The 25,603-nt window shown below is 37.2% G+C and overlaps 1 protein-coding gene across 3 annotated transcripts in view; it reads right to left on the bottom strand.

The window, feature by feature from the left end:
• akap6 (A kinase (PRKA) anchor protein 6) overlaps window positions 1–25,603 on the bottom strand; it is a 198,330-nt gene that overhangs the window by 88,981 nt on the left and 83,746 nt on the right. For all 3 annotated transcript variants that reach the window (XM_079853930.1, XM_079853931.1, XM_079853932.1), the window contains one exon: window positions 20,942–21,114. In XM_079853930.1, the coding sequence (XP_079710056.1) occupies window positions 20,942–21,114 (173 nt within the window). The remainder of the gene's footprint in view (window positions 1–20,941; window positions 21,115–25,603) is intronic.

Raw genomic sequence — 25,603 nt, 5'->3', positions numbered from 1 at the left:
TTTCTCGACTGAACTGAATATGAGGGGGAGAGGGGCGGGCTTCCCGCGGCATAGGTTTGCGGTGTCCATATATGGTATATCCTGCCCCGTCATGACGTCAAGACGGGGCTGAAATCAAAATCTCGTATTTGAGTGCGCGTGCACGCGCGCTGGTTTATTTACCCTGAGGTAAACAAACGCTTCACTTTTAAATATCGGCTTCCCGGCCAGTGTATAATCGTTAGGCAATCATAACATACATTGATTCTCGTGGAAAAGTGAAAATTGCAGGTTATGACTCCTTTAATGAAGAAAAGTTGAATCAGTCTTTGGAAAACATTCCACAAGGTGATGTTTGTTGTTTTAAATCTTCCATACAACATAAAAGGCAACCGTAGGTATTTAATATCATTATTGCATATTTATTTTATGTCTGTTGCTTATTGCACTAACTTTAGTATATATTTGTTGTAGCTGGTCCTGTTTCTGAGATGTTATGTCTCTTTTTTGCAGAGAATAGAGGTGATGTTGCTCTTTTGGTCCTTCCCCTTCTTCTTGCTGCCACGGTGTACATAGTGGTCAGAAGGTATTTCGTCCATCTATTGACGAAGCTAGAAAGGTTTTCACTGATCTTCAACTATTAAGTATAAAACCGCATATAACTGCTATTTAAATTGCATTGTAACCTGACTGGAACTGCCTGTGCATTAAAGGGATAGTTCGCCCAAAAATGATATTTAAGCCATGATTTACTCACCCTCAAGCCGTTCGAGATGCATATGTCAATCTTCTTTCAGACGAACACATTTTCAGTTATTTTAGAAAATGTCTTAGATCTTTCAGTGGTTATAATGTGAAGCAATGGGGTCCACCTGCTTCCAAGTCCCAAAATGTGCATGCATCCTTCACAAAAGTAATCCATCCGGCTCCAGGGGGATAAACGAAGGCCTTCTGAGGGTAATCCGTGCGGTTTTGTCACAAAAATATACATATTTAAAACTTTATAAACGAAAATAACTGGCTTCCGGTAGCAGTCGACGTGCGTTCATGGAGATGGATGCTGGCGTATGACGTAGGACGTAGCGTAGGAAGCGTCGTGACGTAGAACGAACGTAGAATTTTGTTTTGCTCTGCTCTCTGGCTGCTCTGTCACGTTCGTTCTACGTCACGACACTTCCTACGCTACGTCATACGCCGGCATCTATCTCCCGTGAACGTGCGTCGACCGTTGCCGGAAGCCAGTTATTTTTGTTTATAAAGTTTTAATTTTTACGACAAAACTGCACGGATTACCCTCAGAAGGCCTTCGTTTATCCCCCTGGAGCCGGATGGATTACTTTTGTGAAGGATGCATGCACATTTTCGGACTTGAAGCAGATGGACATGGACCCCATTGCTTCACATTATAACCACTGAAAGATCTAAGACATTTTCTAAAATAACTGAAAATGTGTTCGTCTGAAAAAAGATTGACAGCATCTCGAACGGCTTGAGGGTGAGTAAATCATGGCTTAAATATCATTTTTGGGTGAACTATCCCTTTAAGCAAGGGATACTGTACATCCAGCCAGTTGATATTGCAGAATAAACTTCAACAGGGTAATCAACACAAAGTGGAGGGATCTCGTATCACCCTGAAGGAGGTTTTTATTTTGATGAAAACTGACTGGATGTACATTATCTAACTTAACTTTATTACCTCAAAACAATTCCTAAGCAACTTTGATCCTAGACCAAAAAAAAAACAAGATCAAACAAGACAATGTAAAGCTTACCACTTATACGGCTTTTTGCCAAATAAAAATATTGATTGTTGAAATCATGATGAACTCCATGAACTGAATCAACACTGAACTGACTTCAACTGAATAATGAAACATTTGCCATTGAAACAATCTATATTGTATTTATTTTCTTTTATAGGTCGGAATGAACATGGTGGAATTTCTAAACCGGGCAGGGTCTACAAAACCTGCATCTAAGAGTCTTCTTCAGTCTAAAAATGAAAAATTTCGCATACTGTAAAATACAAACTTGCACATCTGTGAATTTCACTTTAATTTTCTAAGAATTAAATGGTATAAATTACATTGTTCAGAACTAATTTTCTTTCTTTCTTAACTGTATTTGACTTTATTTAACTATATGTAAATTTGAGCATATTTTAAAAATGATTTTGCATTCGCTGACTTTAAAATAAATTGCCGATTTCACTGCTTATTTAAACCGTTAAACATGTAATAGTTAAACGTATAAATGTCATTGTACAGAACTAATCTTCTTTCTTTCTTTAATTGTATTTGACTATTTAATACTTGATGTATTTTTAAATGATTTGCATTTGCTGAATTTAAAATATAATTGTCAATGTCACTGTAATCTTCTTTATTTATTATTAAAACTGACAATATTTAACTACTTTGATGTCAGTACTAAATGATTTTTGCATTGAATGTCCAGTTTGTTGTCATTGCTGCCAATTTTAACACATTTGTGAATGTCAGTTCACAAGCATTAAAAATGATTTTAACAGTCTAAACATGTTCTTCATTATTTCTTAATTCATATTTTTACAGTAAAGCACAGGCGAAATTATAAGAATAACCCAGCAAAAATAACCCAGAATAGCAAATCCATTAATGGTAAAAAGTGACTACATCTTGGGTTTTCTCAACAACCCAGCCTGCTGGGTTAAAATGTCACTGGGTTAATTTAACCCAGCATGTGTTCTGTCCAATATTTACCCAGCGCTGGGTTGCCAATTGGGTAGTTTTTAACCCAGCCATTTTTAGAGTGTGTGTCTGGAAAAAAACCTCAGATGATGCAAAAATCGTCATTTAGCATCATCGGAGGCTTTTTTGGCCAGAGGCGAGAGACTACAGCCAGTAGTAGGAACTCGTTCCGCATGTTTTCAACCCGCCCGTAGGGGGATCTCACGATAAAACGGCGTCTTTTCAGTTTCGAGTCAACTAGTAGCCTAGTTGTATAATTTCTTCCGATACTGCCCTCTGTAACCGGTAGGTGTGGCTTGGGAGTGGCCTCGTAGGGCAGCGAAGCAAGTGCATTCTGGGAGTTGTCGTCTTTCATCCACATGAGCCAAACATAAATTTTCTGGCTTTTCTCAGTCTAGAAGGCACCAACTTCTAAAATAATTTCACATTTCTACTACATAAATAACCCAATTTAAATAGACATTCATCTTTCCAGCGCTGAAATATCCCTTTAAATTGATCAAAAGTGACAGTAAAGGAATTTATAATGTTACAAAAGATGTTTATTTCAAATATATACTTTCTATTCATTAAAGAAAAAAAATATCACAGTTTTCACAAAAATATTAAGCATCACAATTGTTTTCAACATTGATAATAAATGTTTATTGAGCAGCAAATCAGCATATTATGATGATTTCTGAAAGATCATGTGATTCTGAAAAGTAGGATAGGTGTGTTCTTTAATTATAAGGGGTACAACGGATCAGGCCCCACGGTTTAACTGCTAAGTTTAACCATCACACAGTGGAAAAAAACGGGACTCGCTCACAGCCGCACACACCCGAAGCGCGCACACGCAGAGAGAGAGAGAGAGAGAGAGAGAGAGAGAGAGAGAGATGCACGTTTCAGACAGCGCTCCAACACCGAATTGATTTCACGTTTACTTGCGCTTGAACGGACAGATACACACAAAATTATGTCAAAATAACCATCTCGGCAAGTATTCTCTCGGTTATGTCACAAGTGAACAGTTAAGAGAGAAACCGGATGCGTGTCAGTATATTTGGTCTGCGCATTCGGTCTTAAAGTGACAGCAGCCTAACATTCCTGCTGTTGCCTGTGTCATTAATGTTAATAAAATAAAAAACCATCAGGAGGAAAGTGATGACGACAGCTAAATAACAGGATAAGTGTGCCTCTTAAAGTTGAGTGCCAAGCAGCATCTCCAGGTGCTCCCTTGAGAACCAGACCAAAAAAGTTATGTGTATATGTGTTTATGTGTAGACCCTCTTCAGGAAAGCAATCCAAGGCCAGCGTAGTGAAGGAATGAAGAGTTTCATTTTCCCTCCTGCTGACTGTTTCTGCAAAAACCTGTGATTAAAAACCGAGAAATCTCCTCACAGTCTCCCATCACCCTGACTCACTCTGCAGGAACTCTCTCTATATCACACGGGCACGTTGTCACATTTGATATGTGGTTATCAGCCCAGCTAGTGTTCGTACAACCTGCAGGACAGAGCAATTAGAAAATCATCTGTCTGATTGCAAAGGTACACTACCGTACATCCTGTAATCATCACTATGCTTAAAGTCCCCCTGTAGTCAATAATTTTATCCTTTAAAGCTCATCTTTGATCACCAAAATGACATATTTAAATGTTTTTTGCTTGAAAATTCCTTTAAATTCATGCCTTAAAATAACTCTACACCTTGCCTTATAGTATACACTGTTCTATGAATATGCAAATTAGCCCCGCCTCCACTCACTCACACCAGCTCAGAGATCCACTTGTTGATCGCACGTTGACGTGATTGGTTACAAGGTAGTTTGTGACGTCAGAAACACTGCCGATTTCATTTTTTGAGACTGTCTTTGGTTCACTGCAGTTTTAAAGAGAAAATACTCAGCAACTTATGCATTTGTACATGGTTTGTCTTAAAAGCATATACAAACAACTTTAAAAGCTTGATTTTCACCACAGGGGGACTTTAAGGTTACAGATTGTTTCCAGTATTGATTATGATTCCTGATGTGTTTCTCATGATACAAGTTTGAGATTGGCAGGCACCATTTCTTGACCACTTCAGATATATATACATTAGTCTTCTCCCAACTACCACTATCAATAAAAAGGAAAGAAAATGTAATAAAAAATGAAAAACCTACTAGGGTATCCTAGCGATTCATTGCCCTATCACACCTTATCGGCTGTGTACTGAACAACACAGGGAGAAACCGGGAAAACTCAGCTCTGTAGGATCACAGAATTCTGATGCACATCAGCAACAGAATTCCCAGGGGACAGCCTGCACCGCAGCAGAGCTGAACATAAAGGTACAGAGCAGCTCTGATACAGAGGCCTTCACAAAGCCCTTCCCGGCGTTTACTTACATTTACGTCCAAGGACACTATCGCACAGAGTTACAATATCACAGCTGGAGCATAAATCAAAAGTAATCCCGCAGACAAGCCTCTCTGTGTTCGGAGAAAGCCCGGCATTTGTAACTGCCACAATGCAGTAATGGATTTCATCGGGTTCGGAAAAGAAAGAGGAAACAACGGAATAGGATTCGACTTAGAAATGATAAGCGTGCATTTCTGATGAGTGAAAATGTCCCAGTTATTATCTGTGAGGCAGTTTTATATAAACAAATAAAATGTGATGCATTCAACGCCGGACCTTCCGTAATTGTCATTCTGGATTGTTTTCCACAATTTTGAGCATCACTTTAAAACTTTTGTATAATAAAAGACGATCTGAAGTAACACAAAAGTGAAATTCCATTTTCTAGTAAGTGCGCTCTCTCCTCTTGTTCATCACATCCAACACAATACAATTGGTGTCCTGTTTCATCTTAAATATAACTAAGATGCGGATAAAACAAACGTATGATATTGTATATGTACCACAAGCCCACAAAATAGTTCACAAACTTCATTGTGTGCTCTAAGTCAGTGTGCAAATTATGCAATGACTTTCACACAGCATGCAAAACTTTATCCCACAATTCAATGCATTTGACTTGACCTTCTATTTACAGTCACAAACAAGTGACATCAACTTATTTTTAACTCTTTCTTGACTCTTTTCATGGGACTACCAACTGTTAAGACATTTTTAGATCAACTTAGGTTAAAATTAAAATAAAAAATATTTTTTTGAAGTGTCATTTGATCTTATACAAAAGTGTTTTATAATTCTAAATTGATGCTTAAAATTGGGCAAAAAAAATGTGTAATCTAATTTTAGTAGTGCTGAAACATTGTTAAACATTAACATTAAAAGCTGTACAAATATTCCTTAAATAATGGGTGAAAATAAGCCCTTTTGTTTTCACTTTCTTTAAGGGCCTTCAAGTCTTAATGAAATACCCAAACCTTCTAAAAACTTGCCCTTTGAAACTCAAAAGCTCAAGCATATACAAGCATATACAAACACTTTTCAATCAATCTGTCAGTCTGTGTCTCATGGGAAGCTTCAAACCAAGGCCGCACGAGACCTGCGCTGTGTCTCTGGAGGAAGCAGTTTGTTTCAGTCAGAATGTGACACTCTTCACCTGTTGTCAAAGATGAAGATTTATATGTGTCCCTGTTTGCTGCTTCACATTTGTCAGTGGCACGTTTTTGTTCTGAAACAATCTCAACAAAAGCTACACTGAAAATAATAATAATCATAATCCATATTATTGTCTTGTTCTCCAGTAGAAATATCTAAACATCTTAAAAAAAAGTATATACATATATATTAGGGCTGTCAAACGATTAATCGCGATTAATCGCATCCAAAATAAAAGTTTGTGTTTACATAATATATGTGTGTGTACGGTGTATAATTATTTTCTATATATAAATACACACACATGCATGTATATATTTAAGAAATATTTGCATGTATATACTGTGTATATATATTTATATTAGGGCTATCAAACGATTAATCGCGATTAATCGCATCCAAAATAAAAGTTTGTTTTTACATAATACATGTGTGTGTACGGAGTATAATTATTTTCTATATATAAATACACACACATGCATATATATATTTAAGAAAATGTGTTATTTATATATAAAATATTTATATATAATATAAATTATATATAATATAAATATATATACACAGTATATACATGCAAATATTTCTTAAATATATACATGCATGTGTGTGTATTTATATATAGAAAATAATTATACACCGTACACACACATGTATTATGTAAAAACAAACTTTTATTTTGGATGCGATTAATCGCGATTAATCGTTTGACAGCCCTAATATAAATATATATACACAGTATATACCTGCAAATATTTTTTAAATATATACATGCATGTGTGTGTATTTATATATAGAAAATAATTATACACCGTACACACACATATATTATGTAAAAACAAACTTTTATTTTGGATGCGATTAATCGCGATTAATCGTTTGACAGCCCTAATATATATATATATATATATATATATATATATATATATATATATATATATATATGTATGAAGTTTCTATGAAGCCCCTCCTTCTAAAATGCACAATGTGCTCTGATTGGTTGGTTGAACCAGTGTGTTGTGATTGGTCAACCGCTTCGAGCTCGTTTGGGAAATGTCACAGCCCCCTACCATAGCCACAAGTTTCAAAACACTACTAGTGAAAAACTTGATCCTTTTTTGCATATGCCTTGCACTGGAATTATTTAAATGAGGAATATTTTGATGTGTTTGTTCCTGAAAGAAAACTCAAGACTACAATCGAGGCTTTCAGGAACTTCGGAAACAGTGTTGGCTGAAGTAGAGAATAACTCACTTTGGATTGACTTTGTGCTTTGTAACTTTGCAGACCTTTTTCCTTGCTCAAACAGCCACATTACACAGTAAAAAAAAGCTGAAAATGTAACAAAGCATAACAGGTCCTCTTTAAAGAACCTAGAAACCAAATATGACCCGAAAAACCTTTAAAGTGACACCGATATATTTTTGATCTAAAGAGAACAATTAAAGCTAGGATAGGCTATATGGTTTTTTTAAAGAAACACTTTTTGTTATACTGGTTGAAACTCTCTTTACACCCTGATAGCAATCAATAATAGAAGTGGTCTAAATATAAAAAATTATTATTGCAATGTTACATGCTTTGAAATTGAGACAAGAGGTAATTTAACGGCGTCTCTCGTGAAGCTTTTGTTTGCTCCCTGCTGTACGCGTTCATGTGTTTTGAAGGAGGTGTGGCTTTGGAGACGCTCTGAATGGAGAGTGGGATCTTATGCTTTTAAAGCTAGATTGCTATTGCTAGCCTCTCCGGAATTGCCTACCCTACCTTTAAGTGTAAATGTTTTTTGATAAGAGGGCTCTTTGCTGAACCGAAGAACCTTTATTTAAGAGCATACACAGTCTAGTATGGGCACCAATTCTGATTCTGGGTAATATAACATTTTACAAGTCTGAGCATCTGCCACAGCCTGTCGTAAAAGCTGAGGGGAATCATTATGGCTCATCAATGCATCCAAATGCACAGAACAAAGCGCTTGTAGCAATATGCTACAACTATAAAATATACATACAAATACCAAAAAAAGGCCAAAGTCTTTCTATTTCTTCCTATCACCAGAATATATTTCATGATTGAGGCTTCCTGCCTTCACCTCATCTTCCTGTTTTCCTTCTCATGCATGTCACCGAGCTCGCATACCTTCAGTGCTTTGGCCAGATTTCAGGAGAAAGAGATCCAGAGGGCAGACATTAGAATTTTATATCACTTCAAGACAGGGGAGGGAGTGAGAGCGGAGAACATGAAGTTCTTCTGACAGTCATCGAGGACTCTGAGAAAATGATGGGATGTGTTTTTGTGCATCTCACCTGAGAGGCATGCTTAAATGTGCGCTCGTGATAAGGTAATTCCACCAAACCGTATTTCATCGCATGGCCGACAGGTTTATGTTTACCAGATCGGCCATAAGCATTACTGATTTAGACAAAGAAAAAAAGGCAGAACATGTCAAATAAAAAAGGGTTTCAAATACACCTGCGAGAACTTTAAAAACATTTCCAAATATTCAAATCAGCAAATCTCTGTGGGATGATTTTACAAAACCATGTCCAGTTTCCATTTCATCCCAAAATCAAAAGAAAAAATATATATTTTGAAAATAAAAATAAGCTTCCATTGAAAATGTTCCCAAATACAAACAAAATCATGTTTTGCATAAAATCACTTACATTTTGACCATTTTCACATCAAAATAATAATAAAAAAAATATTAATAAATAAATATTTTGCATAAAGAAAATAATGTATAAATATTTATAAATATTAACCCCAAAAATCAAAAGAAGAAATTAATTTATATTTTGCATACAGAAAAAGATGCTTATACTTTAAGGCTTTTAAGTTTGTTCCTACATATAAACAAAATTATATTTGGACTATAACTTATAATTAGGACTACTTTTTTTCACATTCCAAAATCAAAAGCAGTTAAATTTTTTGGCATTTTTTTTTATTTTTCTAACTATCAGATATTATATTTTTATATTATTTTTATGACAATTTCAGTACAAAATAAAGTCAAATATAAGTAATTATATTTGCACTATTTTCATCCCAGAATCAAAACAAATTATATTATATTTTTATTTATTTATGATATTTTAAAATAATTTTTATGATATATTATATTATTTTATATAAACTATTATTTTTGCGTAAAGAATACACCCCAATTTATTTTTTATTTTGTATAGAAAATAGGATTTCCTGTTTCTTTCTTACGGTTTCGGGATGAAATGTGGCCCGGACATGTTCCTGACAGGTCCAGTGACATTCACCCCTGTAAGAAATAAGAAATTCGACTCAGACTTGTTTTCTGCAGAGCTGCAGGAAGCAAGCAGACGTTGGACTGGTGGTGGAGTTAGTTTATTCACATTTGTATCATTTTCAGTTGCTAATCCAGTATGCACTCTGCTCCACTGACTACAGTGTGTCTATAGCATTTCCAATATTAATAATACAGAGAGAGCGTTGATGCCTCTCAGATGCCTATCCGTCCTACTGAAGGCTTGTTAAATATTCATTGACAATTATTCCGCAGTGACTGAAGGCTAAGTGCTCGCTTCTGAGAGAGAGAGAGAGAGAGAGAGAGAGAGAGAGAGAGAGAGAGAGAGAGAGAGAGAGAGAGAGAGAGAGAGAGAGAGAGAGAGAGAGAGAGAGAGAGAGAGAGAGAGAGAGAGAGATAAAGCAATTATTAATGTCCATTTTTCCAACATGTTCCTCGGTCGATGTCTGCAGATCAAAATCAAGCTCATTCTAGACACAGAGAGACTTTCAGTCCCATATAGATCTGACTGTGAGCATTTAGCTAAATGTTCATGCAAAAATGTTAAAAATAGCGATTACATTTTTTTGCAGTGTTGCCATAAAATAACTTAGTGTAAGAAAACCTTTTTTCGCAATAAAAAACCTTTTGTGTTGGAAAGGTTTAATGGAGGTTTAAAGTTCTTCATAGAACCATAGATAAAGCCAATAAAGAACCTTTATTTATATGATAGTAAAGATTCTTTGGGGAATCAAAAATGGTTCTTCTATGGCATCACTGTGAAACTCCCCTTTTGAAAACTTTTTTAACAGTGTATTAAAGGAACAAAATCAAATGCATTTCAAGAGCCACATCAAAATATCACAACACTTTTATCAGATCAGTCTTAATCTGATTTCGATTGACAGAGTTGACTAAACATCTACAGTCGTGCCATCAAGACTGCGCAGGAAATGACAGCGTGGGCCATCCCTCTGCATTGTGCTTTCTTCAGAAAAACCTCTGATTCCAATAATTACAGCCTAAAGTGATCCTTGTTGCTTTATTTCGCAAGCAAGTTGGGTAATCTTTGATCCGACTGTGCAGAATGCAGAATACAAATGAAAAAAAACAAAAAAAACAATCTGGTTTATATTCCAGACTTTCTCAGGCACGATATATAGCCAAAGGACAAGGGACGGAGGGAGAAGAAAAAAAACGAATTAAGTCACACTAGACGAGTTTTTCAGCATAGGCCGGGGGTTTACGACTTCATACATGTCTACGGCTGATTGGAAAATCCTTATGTCTCCATGCATCCTTCATAAAAAATAGAAATTACAATATTCCAGTGCATCTCCCGGTGAACTCTGAAATTAGGACGACTGGAAAAAGACGCAGGAAAGAATGGATGCGGAAGGCAAAGGCAGTTATGAAGTGCACATTTCACATAGCCACTTATTCAAGTCATGCTAACAATATTCATTGCAAAACACGTTGCTCGTACATCTCATTTGGAAGAAAAAATTAATATGAATTAAACCTTGTCTGCATATTAATTCATATCATTTGTGTGATTAAATATTTGAAACTGTCTGCAAAAACTAGGCACTATTAATTTTTCCATAAAACATTCATTTCAATTGTCAAACTGCCGCTGGCAAAAGAAAGCGAGAGAGAGAGAAAAAAAACACTTAAAGAGGTATGTCAATTTTAAGTCACTTTATGAATTACAGCTCGAGTGCTTTTGCATGCTAATATAAGCAGAGAGACCTGGAATAAATGACTACCTATTTGGGTCCTTGATTATTTTTCATTTCTCATGTTGAACTTGATAAACATTTTTTTCAGGAGGGGTTGGATGAATATTAAGTCTTTCAAAATTAACAGAAGTTCTGTTAAACAAGCTCTCGTGAGTCTGGGATGGATTTGCAAACATGTTTCACAGTTTAATTTTTGATATTATATTATTGCTTTTTGCTAAAAGAACCTTCAATAGTATTATTGCGCATCCTTAAGGATTAGCGACTATGAAAGTCTCTTATGCTCACTAAAGCTTCTTTTTATTTAATGAAAAATACAGCAAAACAGTAACACTGTGAAATATATTATTACAATTCAAAATAAGTGTTTTCTATTAGAATATATTTTAAAATGTAATTTATTCCTGTGTTGCAAAGCTGAATTTCCAGCATCATTACTCCAGTCTTCATGTCACATGATCCTTCAGAAATCATTATAATATGCTGATTTGCTGTTCAAGAAACATTTCTGATTATTATCAAAGTTGAAATACTTGTGCTGCTTAATATATATATATATATATTTATTAAAAGATGAACTATGTTTTCTAAATAAAATATGCAGTTGCTTGGGTGTATGTGTGTGTGTATGTATACAGTATACAGTATGTATATATATATATATATATAACAGGATGAACCATACTTCAAGAACGAAAGCGAAAAGCTTAGCAAGACTTCTGGACCCAAACTTCCCTTACACCCTAAAAATCTCAATTTACAGCATGTCAAACTTATAACTCTATCACAGTGCGGCTAAACATACATCAAACCTTAAGAAGTCCGATTTAATTTCACAATTTCTTAACTAACGTCAAATTTGGAGTGAACTCTACTTTTAAAGTCTGCACTTATAACACAGAGGTGGCCGGGCCTTGCTCTCCTCCAAAACTTCGGCTGCCACCTCCTGAAATTTCATTTTCCCCAGAAATAACCCCGGGTCACTTTTTAAGCATGGGGACTTTGATATACCTAAGACTGCTCCATATGCATGGCTGGGTGGCGTAGTGTGGCATGGCTGCTTTTAACATATGCCAGCGAACAGAAACCGGGCCCTCCCTCTCCCCCTCCTTCTCAGCGTGCCGCGCTCAGCGCAGAGCAAGGGGTGAAATAACTGCCCCGGGGCAGACAAGCTGTCTCTAAGGAGTCTCCGATAAGAGTCCTGCCTGCCTTATACATACATACATATGACAGTGGAGGAATATGCCACAGACAGCTGGCAGGGACTACACTCTGCCCGGCCGCTGCGAGAGGGACGGGTGCAGATACTGCAAACTCTTCGGGCCATGGAGGAGGTCCCCAACAAGTCGATAAACCGGTAAAGAGGATGCGTGTGGAAATTCTGACCCAAAAAAATATGAGTAAATGTTAGAGCACCGTGGCTCGGTTGTTAACCCCAGGGCGATTTTTACAAGGTTAGTTACAGGATTAGACTGGCTAGTGAGAAATAACATGGTCTAATCAGGGGCAGGGACTTTCAGGGCGTTTTCACACTTGCTTCGTTTAAGGTGTCTGAGAGAGCTTCACAAAACTCCAAATGAACTCCAACCCCTTTATTAAAGTAAACCGAACTTGGCTCAACTCAAGAGCCCGCCGATTCAATTTGCATTAAATGTGCATTGCGTATTATTAAAATACTATACCACTACTAAAAAAAAAAAAACACCGAGTCCAAAAGGTCTTTTCAGTTTTAAGCAAAATTAGGGCTTAAAGATGTTGTGAAAATCAAGTTTGTTTATATGTCTGTGTGGTGTATTTAACATGCTTTAAGACAAACCATAATGCAAATTCATCAGTCAACACCATTGCTGAGTATTTTCTTTTTCCTTAAAACTGCAGTGCACCAACTTGTCACAAACCTGCAACCAATCCCGTCAACGTGCGTGCGGAGCTTTTTCTATCGTTATTTCTGGATCCTGATTTTTAGAAGGCAGCTGTCTTTAGCAACACATTATTAGCTGTTTCATAACATAGTCAAGCCAAAGGCTAATCATATCAATTGCCATTATGTGTCGACTTGCATTCAAATTCTGAATGGATCATATATAGCCTAAAAAGTGCAAAGTAAGCAAAGACAGCTCCCTTTAAAATCACTAAAAATCTGTTACTCATCTCAGTTCGTGATCTCACAGAGTTCAGTTATAATCAATGAAGCTGTCTACACTGCACAATGAATCTCTTATTTACATTGTGTTAATGAGAGGATTTGTGAGCGTGCATAACTATATATTACTGGAATATATTACTGTATACATTTTCTCTTATAAATAAATTTAGAAAAAAAAATCTTAAAAGTAAAATAAAAGCTCGGTGAACCCGTCTGTATTAATATTGAATGACGATTCTTTGTTGGCCTTCTCTAAGCTGCAAAAAATTAATTGGCTTGCCGGTCTGATGTCTGCAAAAAACCCTGCAATAGTGGCTCCAACCACACACCCTGGATATTTACAAGTGGTTGACACTACTCCAGGACATTATAATGTTGGAAATATCTACGGCTCAGGTAAATTTTGCTCAAATCTCTACATTAAAGATCTGGACTATAGCTGCTGAGAAGCAGAAGTAGATTGCACATAACAATGAGCAGGACTCCCTACCTTCTGTTTTTTGTATTCTTGTAATTTATGTTTCATAATTCCTGTGACTTCGTTTTTTTAGTGATATTATCTACCTAGTATGTATCCCATTGTAAAGAGGCCACGGGGTTAAGCATGGTGCGAGAGGGGTGGTGGGTTGGGATATTGAATTATCACATGCTTTTATGTTCACAAACTGGCTTGTTTATAGTCATATTAAAGTAAAAAGTCAAATAAAAGCTAAAATAAATAATATATCTATCAATATCTAATATATATATAATATATATAACTAACAAATGAAATGTCTTTACTGTCACTTTTGATCAATTTAATGCATCCTTGCAGAATAAAAGCATTAATTTCTTTTAAAAAGTTTGTCACAAAAATGTTAAACGTAGTGTAAGCAAAAATTCCATTAGTCAAATCAAACAAACTAACATAAAATTACTAACAACATAAACTAACATAAATAATCAGTATATCGAATTATAAATATATAAAAATAAAATATATCAAATTAAATAAAAAATAAAAGTGGACTTACAACTGGCCACAAGTAAAATCCAAGATTGAAAAAAAGAGATCCACATTTATAGAAGAGTGTGAATGCAAATAAAATAAAATAAAATAAAATAAAATAAAATAAAATAAAATAAAATAAAATAAAATAAAAAAATAAAATAAAAATAAATTAAATTAAATTAAATTAAATTACGGTAAATTAAATTAAAGAAAGTGGGTTGACAGCTGGTCACAAGTAAAGTAGGTTTAAAAAGAGAGATCAGAGTCCACTTTTATGTCCTGGTACAGTGTGAATGCAAAGTTACTGGCCAAATGTTCATTACATTTTTGGTCTACTTAAATGGGTCACAGCTTAAATGCTCTAAAAAAGTCATCCACTAACCTTAGAACAGTTAGTACTGCATTAAAATGGAAAACAGTCATTTAAACAACACCACTGCATTTATTTACATTCACAATCCCACTGGTCTTTGACATTCTGTCTAATCTAAATAACTGGATGGCAGGTGTCTATACGGGTAAAGCAGGGTTTAGTGCTCACATATTTGATTTCAAAATAAGAACGAGTCGCTGCAATAGGCAGCAAATGGATGCAATCCCTTTCTATAGGTGGATAAATCTCACTAGGAAAAGAACGAAGATGAGTCACAGCCTGACATCGGATCAGAGAATTCCCACAGCGAATATGCTGGCGCAAATGAACTCTTCACTGCACACACCTGGTCAACAGATATTACCCATGAATCCCTACACATATGTAGGACATATGAAGTCCGCCTGTCATCTATCCTTTCCTCATGTCTTGTGACATTTAGGCGATTTACACAAAGTCACGTGTACCTCACTGCGGTATATGTTAGTGCAGATATGAAAGAATGTCTCCGTCTAGCTGAAAGACTGGCGGATTTGAGCGTGACAATTTTCTCTTCTAAGAAACATGCAATTGAGAGTGGATTGTTGGTGCTTCATGCTGTTAATGATTGCCTCTCTCCCCACTTTTGTCTATGTGATGTTCCCCCTACAGTTTAATTAGAGGCGAATAACTGAATTAGACAGGATTCCCTCAGGATTGCCATTTGACCAGCATCCAGCAATGTTAAAACTTTATGGTCTTGAGAAAATAATTCAGACGGCACAATGCGACGGCAAGACGTGGGTGCGAACATATGTTTGCAGCTATAATAACAAACCGTTATGGCTGTCGAGAGAGATGTGGCCTGCTTTGTACACACCTTAATGGCATTCTAGGGACAGACTTAGTGTCTGGGTAAGGCGGTATATATTACTCCTCTGACGGCACGCATTGCTCATTTGTGAGCCGTTTTTTAACCAAAGCAAATTAATGACCGCAAACGACACCTGTTGTGGTGAAGCATTAGGAATTAATAGCAAAGAGGGGGGCTTGTCATTGAAAAGAGCGCCTTGACAGCAGTTTCCAAATATTGTTTAGTCAGTGAAACAGGGATCTGAAAGTGATATGAATTCCCTGATCCTCCATTAAGATGAATCTATGGGCCATGTGGTGACCTGAGACAGGTTCTTTAAAGCATTTGTTTGAGTATTTGACCTGCGTGAAAGCACGCAGTACCCTTCAGTAAAGTTAAACATAAACTTTGATGTCTGATGCAATTATACTATGTTAGTATAAGAAAAGTAAATGAAGATCTATAAATCAAAACTTTAGTTTACATTAAAGTTCAGGTTTAAAAGAATATTGTGGATTATTTTCAATAATGTCTATAAAGCAATATATTCTGACCAAAGCATTTCTGTATAGAGTAAAACAGTAATATTGTGAAATATATATATTTTTTAAATTATATTTTAAAATGTAATTTATTCCTGTGATGCAAAGCTGATTTTTCAGCATCATTGTCGCATGATCCTTCAGAAATCATTCTAATATGCTGATTTGCTGCTCAAGAAACATTTATTATTATTATCAAGATTGAAAACAATGTTGTCCTGCTTAATATTTCTGTGGAAACCACACTGTAAAAAGTGATCAGTTGACTTAACTTAATCATTTTAAGGCAACGGGTTTACAAATTGTTTTAAGTAAGTGAACTGAACACTTTTTACGGTGCATGATATATATTTTTCAGAATTTTTCTGATAAATAGAAAGTTTAAAAGAACAGCATTTATTTGAAATATAAATACAAATCTTTTAAAACAAAATGTCTTTACTATCGCTTTTGATCAATTTAATGCAACCTTGCTGAATAAAAGCATAATAAAAAATTTGTAAAAAATTTGTACTGACCCCAAACATTTAAACAATAGTATATGCAAAAATTCCATTAGTTAGAACATCAAATAAACTAACGTAACTGCACGGTAGCCATGTTGAAATCAACACCGGTGATCAGACGTAAGACACATACTGTATGGTTTGATCTAGGCTCAAGATCCCACATAGACCCATATTCACAACACCTGCCCTCGACCTACAGGATCCGCCCTGATTCAGACAGAGAGAGATTTGTGGCTCCTTGTGTGACCTTCCCACAATCCTGTGGCCTGTCTCTAATTAGGCAATGCATCCGATCATCATTAACAGCTCTCAGATAATGAATCACTCACCCCTCTCTCTCTTAATTCGCTGTAACCAAGCGGCTAATGGCTGTCAACGCTGACTGATCACACTGATTGTGGTGATTTCTAATTGCAACAAAACAATTTAAAAGCACCCCGATTATTTATGTCGGTGCCCACAAACTAGAAACAAGTAGGGCCTGTTCACATTAAGTTTGTTCAGAATACCACCTACTGTTTTTGAAAGAAAGTAGTATGCAAACTATAAGTATTTTGCATGCATTGAATGAAATGCTAAATTTGCCAAAATGGGCAGTAAACAGCCAAAACACAGTGCATGGAATACTGCATCCCACAATGCAATGGGCTCAACTTGACCTTCTATGAATTGTTTTTGCAGAAGCTCAAACGTGCTGCGTAACACGAGAATGAACCTCACTGGTTCTTGCTGAAGCTCAAACGTGCTGCGTAACACGAGAATGAAGCTCATTAGTTCTTGCAGAAGCTCAAACGTGCTGCGTAACACGAGAATGAACCTCATTGGTTCTTGCTGAAGCTCAAACGTGCTGCGTAACACGAGAATGAACCTCATTGGTTCTTGCTGAAGCTCAAACGTGCTGCGTAACACGAGAATGAACCTCATTAGTTCTTGCAGAAGCTCAAACGTGCTGTGTAACACGAGAATGAAGCTCATTGGTTCTTGCAGAAGCTCAAACATGCTGCGTAACACGAGAATGAACCTCATTGGTTCTTGCAGAAGCTCAAACGTGCTGCGTAACATGAGAATGAACCTCATTGGTTCTTGCTGAAGCTCAAACGTGCTGCGTAACACGAGAATGAACCTCATTGGTTCTTGCTGAAGCTCAAACGTGCTGCGTAACACGAGAATGAACCTCACTGGTTCTTGCTGAAGCTCAAACGTGCTGCGTAACACGAGAATGAAGCTCATTAGTTCTTGCAGAAGCTCAAACGTGCTGCGTAACACGAGAATGAACCTCATTGGTTCTTGCTGAAGCTCAAACGTGCTGCGTAACACGAGAATGAACCTCATTGGTTCTTGCTGAAGCTCAAACGTGCTGCGTAACACGAGAATGAAGCTCATTAGTTCTTGCAGAAGCTCAAACGTGCTGCGTAACACGAGAATGAACCTCATTGGTTCTTGCTGAAGCTCAAACGTGCTGCGTAACACGAGAATGAACCTCATTGGTTCTTGCTGAAGCTCAAACGTGCTGCGTAACACGAGAATGAAGCTCATTGGTTCTTGCTGAAGCTCAAACGTGCTGCGTAACACGAGAATGAACCTCATTGGTTCTTGCTGAAGCTCAAACGTGCTGTGTAACACGAGAATGAAGCTCATTGGTTCTTGCAGAAGCTCAAACATGCTGCGTAACACGAGAATGAACCTCATTGGTTCTTGCAGAAGCTCAAACGTGCTGCGTAACATGAGAATGAACCTCATTGGTTCTTGCTGAAGCTCAAACGTGCTGCGTAACACGAGAATGAACCTCATTGGTTCTTGCTGAAGCTCAAACGTGCTGCGTAACATGAGAATGAACCTCATTGGTTCTTGCTGAAGCTCAAACGTGCTGCGTAACACGAGAATGAACCTCATTGGTTCTTGCTGAAGCTCAAACGTGCTGAGCAACACGAGAATGAACCTCATTGGTTCTTGCAGAAGCTCAAACGTGCTGCGTAACACAAGAATGAACCTCATTGGTTCTTGCTGAAGCTCAAACGTGCTGCGTAACACGAGAATGAACCTCATTGGTTCTTGCTGAAGCTCAAACGTGCTGCGTAACACGAGAATGAACCTCATTGGTTCTTGCTGAAGCTCAAACGTGCTGAGCAACACGAGAATGAACCTCATTGGTTCTTGCTGAAGCTCAAACGTGCTGAGCAACACGAGAATGAACCTCATTGGTTCTTGCAGAAGCTCAAACGTGCTGCGTAACACAAGAATGAACCTCATTGGTTCTTGCTGAAGCTCAAACGTGCTGAGCAACACGAGAATGAACCTCATTGGTTCTTGCAGAAGCTCAAACGTGCTGCGTAACACAAGAATGAACCTCATTGGTTCTTGCTGAAGCTCAAACGTGCTGCGTAACACGAGAATGAACCTCATTGGTTCTTGCTGAAGCTCAAACGTGCTGCGTAACACGAGAATGAAGCTCATTGGTTCTTGCTGAAGCTCAAACGTGCTGCGTAACACGAGAATGAACCTCATTGGTTCTTGCTGAAGCTCAAACGTGCTGAGCAACACGAGAATGAACCTCATTGGTTCTTGCAGAAGCTCAAACGTGCTGCGTAACACGAGAATGAACCTCATTGGTTCTTGCTGAAGCTCAAACGTGCTGCGTAACACGAGAATGAACCTCATTAGTTCTTGCAGAAGCTCAAACGTGCTGCGTAACACGAGAATGAACCTCATTGGTTCTTGCTGAAGCTCAAACGTGCTGTGTAACACGAGAATGAACCTCATTGGTTCTTGCTAAAGCTCAAACGTGCTGCGCAACACGAGAATGAACCTCATTGGATCTTGCTGAAGCTCAAACGTGCTGCGTAACACGAGAATGAACCTCAATGGTTCTTGCAGAAGCTCAAACGTGCTGCGTAACACGAGAATGAACCTCATTGGTTCTTGCTGAAGCTCAAACGTGCTGCGCAACACGAGAATGAACCTCATTGGATCTTGCTGAAGCTCAAACGTGCTGCGTAACACGAGAATGAAGCTCATTGGATCTTGCTGAAGCTCAAACGTGCTGTGTAACACGAGAATGAAGCTCATTGGTTCTTGCTGAAGCTCAAATGTGCTGCGTAACACGAGAATGAACCTCATTGGTTCTCGTACATCAAGCAAACATGCTTGAGCATCCGTTTACCATATCTAGTGTGTGCGTTGATGAATGTTTGAATGATGAAATTAAATCTGTTCATCATATAAAGCGATCAAATCTCTTCAGAAAATTTGGACTAAACTGCCTAATTTCTAGGCCTGGCCAGACTTCAGATTTTTACAGCAAATACTCTGCACTATATTCCATTTTAAGCACTGCCATGGATTATTTTGCATATTTAATGCACTTTTGTGTACAATTTTTGTAAACATTTAGCAAATAATCAAAGAGTGAAAATAGATATGTTCTAATTCTGGTTCATATTGCACATTTTGGTAAATGCAGAAATGTTTTATTCATACTAATGTACTGCATCCTGCTGAAATAGAAAAAGTAGTATCTTAATATGCTATTCCAAACAACCACGGACCATCTGAGCAGTTAAAGGAGAAGGGAAAAAGACAGAAGAAAGAGAACCAGAGAGAGAGAAATATAAGGCCCTGGCGTTCCTGTTTTCTGCAGATGAAGCAGAAGAGATTACGGAGCAGAGGAGAAAGGGAGATTGCGCCCTGGCGATGCCGACGCTCCCGGGGGAAATCCAACTGAGATCACGCTGTTCCTAAAGCTGCTGTTCTCACACACGCCACACAGAAACACAAACACGCCTCTCGGTTCCCGCCAGGCCTCGCTCTCAGCGCCCGGCACACAAACACGCCACCTAATTGGAGTGCAATTACCCAATCACAATTGACAATTAAACAATGAGAAATTGGTCTCCCAAATAACTATGTCTGCAATTACACATTAAGTGTGAAGTATAAATTGAGTCTAGCACGTTGCCTCTAAAGCATAATTGTGTGTGTTTGCGGGAGCTATGAAACGTCTCATGCTCATTTACGGACAGAAAATTCTCATTCTCATCACGCCAATGGCGTGTCCCCTCCCCTGTTTCCTCCCTGAAAGGAATGTCTCCCTGCAGAGCCTTTCCTCGAGCCGTTTCTTATGGAAATACGCGGCGCTCCTCCGCAGCGGAGCTTGGCCCTGTTTGTTTATTTTGCTGATCGAGCAGAGCATGGCCACGGGCTACCAGAAAGGAACTGAGAGCCGCAGACAGATGGAACGACTCAGGCTCGGGATACGGGGCTGTTACGGGCTTGACGGTGTCACGTTCGGCTGTACCTTGGGGCTGCCGTGATGACTGTGAGTTTCCCGCTCTTCCTCGTCCCTCTCGCTGGACAGGATGTGGGTTTTGATGGCATCCAGTGTGCGCAGCATCCAGTTGTGCTGACGGCGGATCTGTCTCTGCAGCTCCTGCCACTGGTGGGATATCATATGGAGTATGTCCCGCAACCCTGTGAGCACACATAAAGAGATACAGTCACACAGAACGCCATTTTGTGGCGGGTCAATGGAAAGAAAAAAACACAAGGTCTAGAAAGGCCTTTTTTAAAAGTTGAACTTCTTGTAACTTGAGTGCCGTGTTTTTAGAATGCCATATCATGCACAAGATGGTGCAAAACACACGAGACGCAAGCACAACCACTGCCTACTCTAGTGCATGCTTACATGGAAAAACTATGGAAAAGCAGCGCAATGGAATTCAAAAAGACGTTCTGTGTGAACGGCTTCTAAAACTCAATGCACACGTAGTGGTTAAAGGTCTGCAATCCAAAGACTTTATATGTTCAAACCTGAAAAAGAGGAGATTGTCAACTTAACTGATGGTCTGTTCCTCTAAATTACTAATTAAAAATGATCTAATCTAAATGTACTAGTTATTTCATTTAAGCATCATCTAAATACAAATGAAAACTATTAAATAATAAAAACAGCACTAAAATAGATACAAAATATACAGTACAACCATGAAAATCAGTAAACGGTGTGTAAATGAACACAGATCTTAATTATTTACTGCACACATTGTGTATATTCAAAATGGCATGATACTAATCCTTTTTGAATGAACAGTAGTATGTATACTGTGCAAAGTATGCATTTTTTTATCCCAATGCGCACTGTGTGAAAAAGCGAATACCATAATACAATGAGTTTGACCTTCTATTTGCTTCTATTTTTTTGTGTGTGATAAATAAACTGGAGCTGATATCAGCCACTTTTTTTGCAGTCATCAAAAAAAACTGCAAACACTTTTTATCATATACCAACTGTATCATCTGGCAAAAGACTAGCTTATTCTGATGAACTAAAAATTCAAATCTAAAAAAACTATTTATATACATAAATTAAACCACGTAAAAAAATGTTACCACTCCACTTCATGTTGTGCCTTAACTAATAAAAATATTGGATTAAGAATATTGGATATGGATACAAATCATTGTAACCCATGGCCTCGTATCACTTACCGTCCTACTATCTATAAACATACATTCTAAATATAATGTGCACTAACGTTCAAAAGTTTGGGGTTGTGAGATTTTTTTTAAATGTTTTTGAAATAAGTCTTTTATACTCATTTATACGCATTTATTTAATAAAAAATCCATCAAAACAGTAACATTGTGAAATATATTATTACTGTTTATAATAACTGTTTTCTATTTAAATATATATTAAACTGTAATTTATTCCTGTGATGCAAAGCTGAATTTTCAGCATCATTACTCCAGTCTTCAGTGTCACATGATCCTTCAGAAATCATTATAATATGCTGATTTGCTGCTCAAGAAACATCACTGATTAATATCAATGTTGAAAACAGTTATGCTGCTTAATATTTTTGTGGAAACCGTGATATCATTTGTGGAAACCGTGATATTCATCATGCTTTGATGAATAGAAAGTTGAAAAGAACAGCATTTATTTATAAAATATCTTACTGGGTAAAGATATTTCCACACAAAGTTGGGTTTAAAAAATAATAATTTTTGAACTATTTATTTGGGAGATGATAACTGGATGCTACTCAATGAAATACTTGCAACTTATTGAGATCATCTGACAACAATGCGAATCTTGATGCACACCGTTTCATATGCCATTTCAAATAGTAATATGCAGTAAACAATATGTACTGCACATTATGCAGTTTGCTAGTATACCATATTCTGAATACAGCCTGTTCCAGGCATATATGCACACCGCTAATGTCAGCCAATGGGCAGAACACCCACTTAAACCTACAGTGCGATGTTCCTGCCGTCCAGCCGGCCCGTCCCACACACACACATCCCCCTACAGTTGTTTTTAATGAGCCTTTAATGTGCTGTGATTTAACCATTTATCACGACTCGCCCCTTAATGATCCAACAGACGCACTTCGCTTTCTTTTTTCCCTCTTAAACTCAAACACATCACTAATAATAATGCTCATGGCATTATCATAATCACCACCATCATCTAAATCATTAAAACCAACCTCTGGTAAAAAATAAAATATTGAACAAGTTAAATGATAATATCTTCCTCTCCGCTAATCAACAGATGGGGGGGGGGGAACAAGGCGTTTGATTTTCACGCCACTTGATGGTGGTGACCCGAGCCAGACCGCGAGTGTGTTTTCGCATCTGATGAGGACTTGAGCGTTGGGTTAATCCCTCAGTATTATGGGATGCTTCTATATTCAAAACCTATCATGTGTCCGCTGCGTCTTCACCGGCCACAATCAGCATCTCCGTCTGCAAACCCTATTTGTTCAAAGTAATTAAAAAGCATAAATTAAGATAAATGCGGTCGAGGCGGAAGTCGGGCTTCTGGAGTGTGACCCCGCATTGTGCCTGGATCAGGCCTCTCGTCGCAGCCGACGGCGTTCAGTGATGGAAGCTGCGACTCGTACCTGTGGAGTGATGCCCGCCTGCTGAGTTGCTAAGATACGAGACAATGATGGTCAAGGTGGGAAGTTGATAGGAGATTTGCTCCTAATCACAGAGCTGAAATTAAAGGGGAAAACAAGAGTTTCTTGCTCTTTTGAAATGAGTACGTACTATGAGTGTCTACTATGTAGACTCAAAATGAGAAGTAAAAAGTTTATATCTTTTCTAATTAAATTCAAACATTTTTATTAAGAATTACATCAGCATAACAATTTAAGTGGAAAGTTTAACTTGTACCTTAATTTCATAAAAGTCTTTGGTTTTTCATCATGATTTGAGAATGATCCAAAGAGCATCTAAAGCTTTAAAGGGATAGTTCACTTTGAAATTAAATTTTGGTATGTTTTAGCCATGGTTTTAGCTTACCTCAAGGGCATCCAAGATGTAGGTGTCTTTGTTTCCGCAGTAGTTTCAATTTTGATATTTTTAGGTCAAACCGTTCTTGTCTGACAGTCATATCATGCAGGTCTATGGTCACGGTCTCAAAGAGCATGCACAGAGTCCAAATTAAAACAATTCCCCATCGTCCAAATTAAACAATTCCCCATCGTAAGTACACATTGATGGCCTAAGACACGAAACGAGCGGTTTGTGTGAGAAAACGAACAGTATTTATATCGTTTTTACCTCTTATAATACAGCCACGTCCAAGTGATCTGAGGGCGCGAGCGCATCCTGGTGTGTGACGTGTGCGCAGACTGGTGCATAGATATATACACTAGATGTTGCCTTGGCTACGGCAGTTCATTGGAACGAATGTCTTTAATGCGACATCTAGTGTATATATACCTATGCACCAGTCTGCGTACACGTCACACAGCAGGAAGCGCCCGTGCCCTCAGATCACTTGGACGTGGCTGTGTTATAAGAGGTAAAAACGATATAAATACTGTTCATTTTCTCACACAAACCGCTCGTTTCGTGTCTTAGGCCATCAATGTGTACTTACGATGGGGAATTGTTTAATTTGGACGATGGGGAATTGTTTTAATTTGGACTCTGTGCATGCTCTTTGAGGGGGTGACCATAGACCTGCATGATATGACTGTCAGACAAGAACGGTTTGACCTAAAAATATCAAAATTGAAACTACTGCGGAAAAAAAGACACCTACATCTTGGATGCCCTTGAGGTAAGCTAAAACATACCAAAATTTAATTTCAAAGTGAACTATCCCTTTAATGGAAGAAAATCTAACCTTACGTTCAAAAAGTCACATGATCAATGACACTCATTTACAAGCATTAGAAATTGATTTTTTATTTGGTTTTTCAAGATCCTACAAGATTTTCAAAGTGATCTCAGAATTTTGTGTCGCACTGTATGTTGCCTTCAAATAACCCAAAATATGGAAGTAGCAATGTATGATATATAACAAAACATTCATTAATTTATATTTACACTACCATTTAAAAGTTTGGGGTCAGTAAGTTTTAAATAATAATAATAATAATAATAATAATAATAATAATAATATTTTTAACAAGCAAGAGATTAATGTATATTGAAGTAAAGACATTTAATGTGTATACGTAAGATGGTTACAATATTACATTTATTCGATTTCTATTTCAAATAAATGCTGTTCTTTTAAACTTTCTATTCATCAAGATTCCTAAACAAAAGTATCATGATTTCTACAAAAATAATAAGCCGCACAACGTTTTTCAAAGTGCTGTCAAATCAATTAATCATGATTAATCGCAATTAATTGATTTGACAGCACTATTTTTTTAGTCATATGAAGATAATAAGAAATATTTCTTGAGCACCAAATCAGCATATTAGAATGATTTCTGAAGGATCATGTGACACTGAAGACATTTTAAAGTGTATTAAAAAATAAATCAGCTATTTCACATTGTAAGACTTCACAATATTACTGTTTTACTGTATTTTTGATCAAATAAATGCAGCCTTTTGCTAAACATAAATGCTAAACTTTTGAACGATAATGTAAGAACTGTAGAATATGGTCCCTTTAAAATCTAAATGTTTACTATTT

Source organism: Squalius cephalus (genome assembly GCF_949319135.1).
Source record: "Squalius cephalus genome assembly, chromosome: 20".
In the NCBI taxonomy this organism is placed as follows: Eukaryota; Metazoa; Chordata; class Actinopteri; order Cypriniformes; family Leuciscidae; genus Squalius; species Squalius cephalus.
The sequence above is the reverse complement of the archived record's forward strand: the minus strand, read 5'-3'. Positions and strand labels throughout refer to the sequence as shown.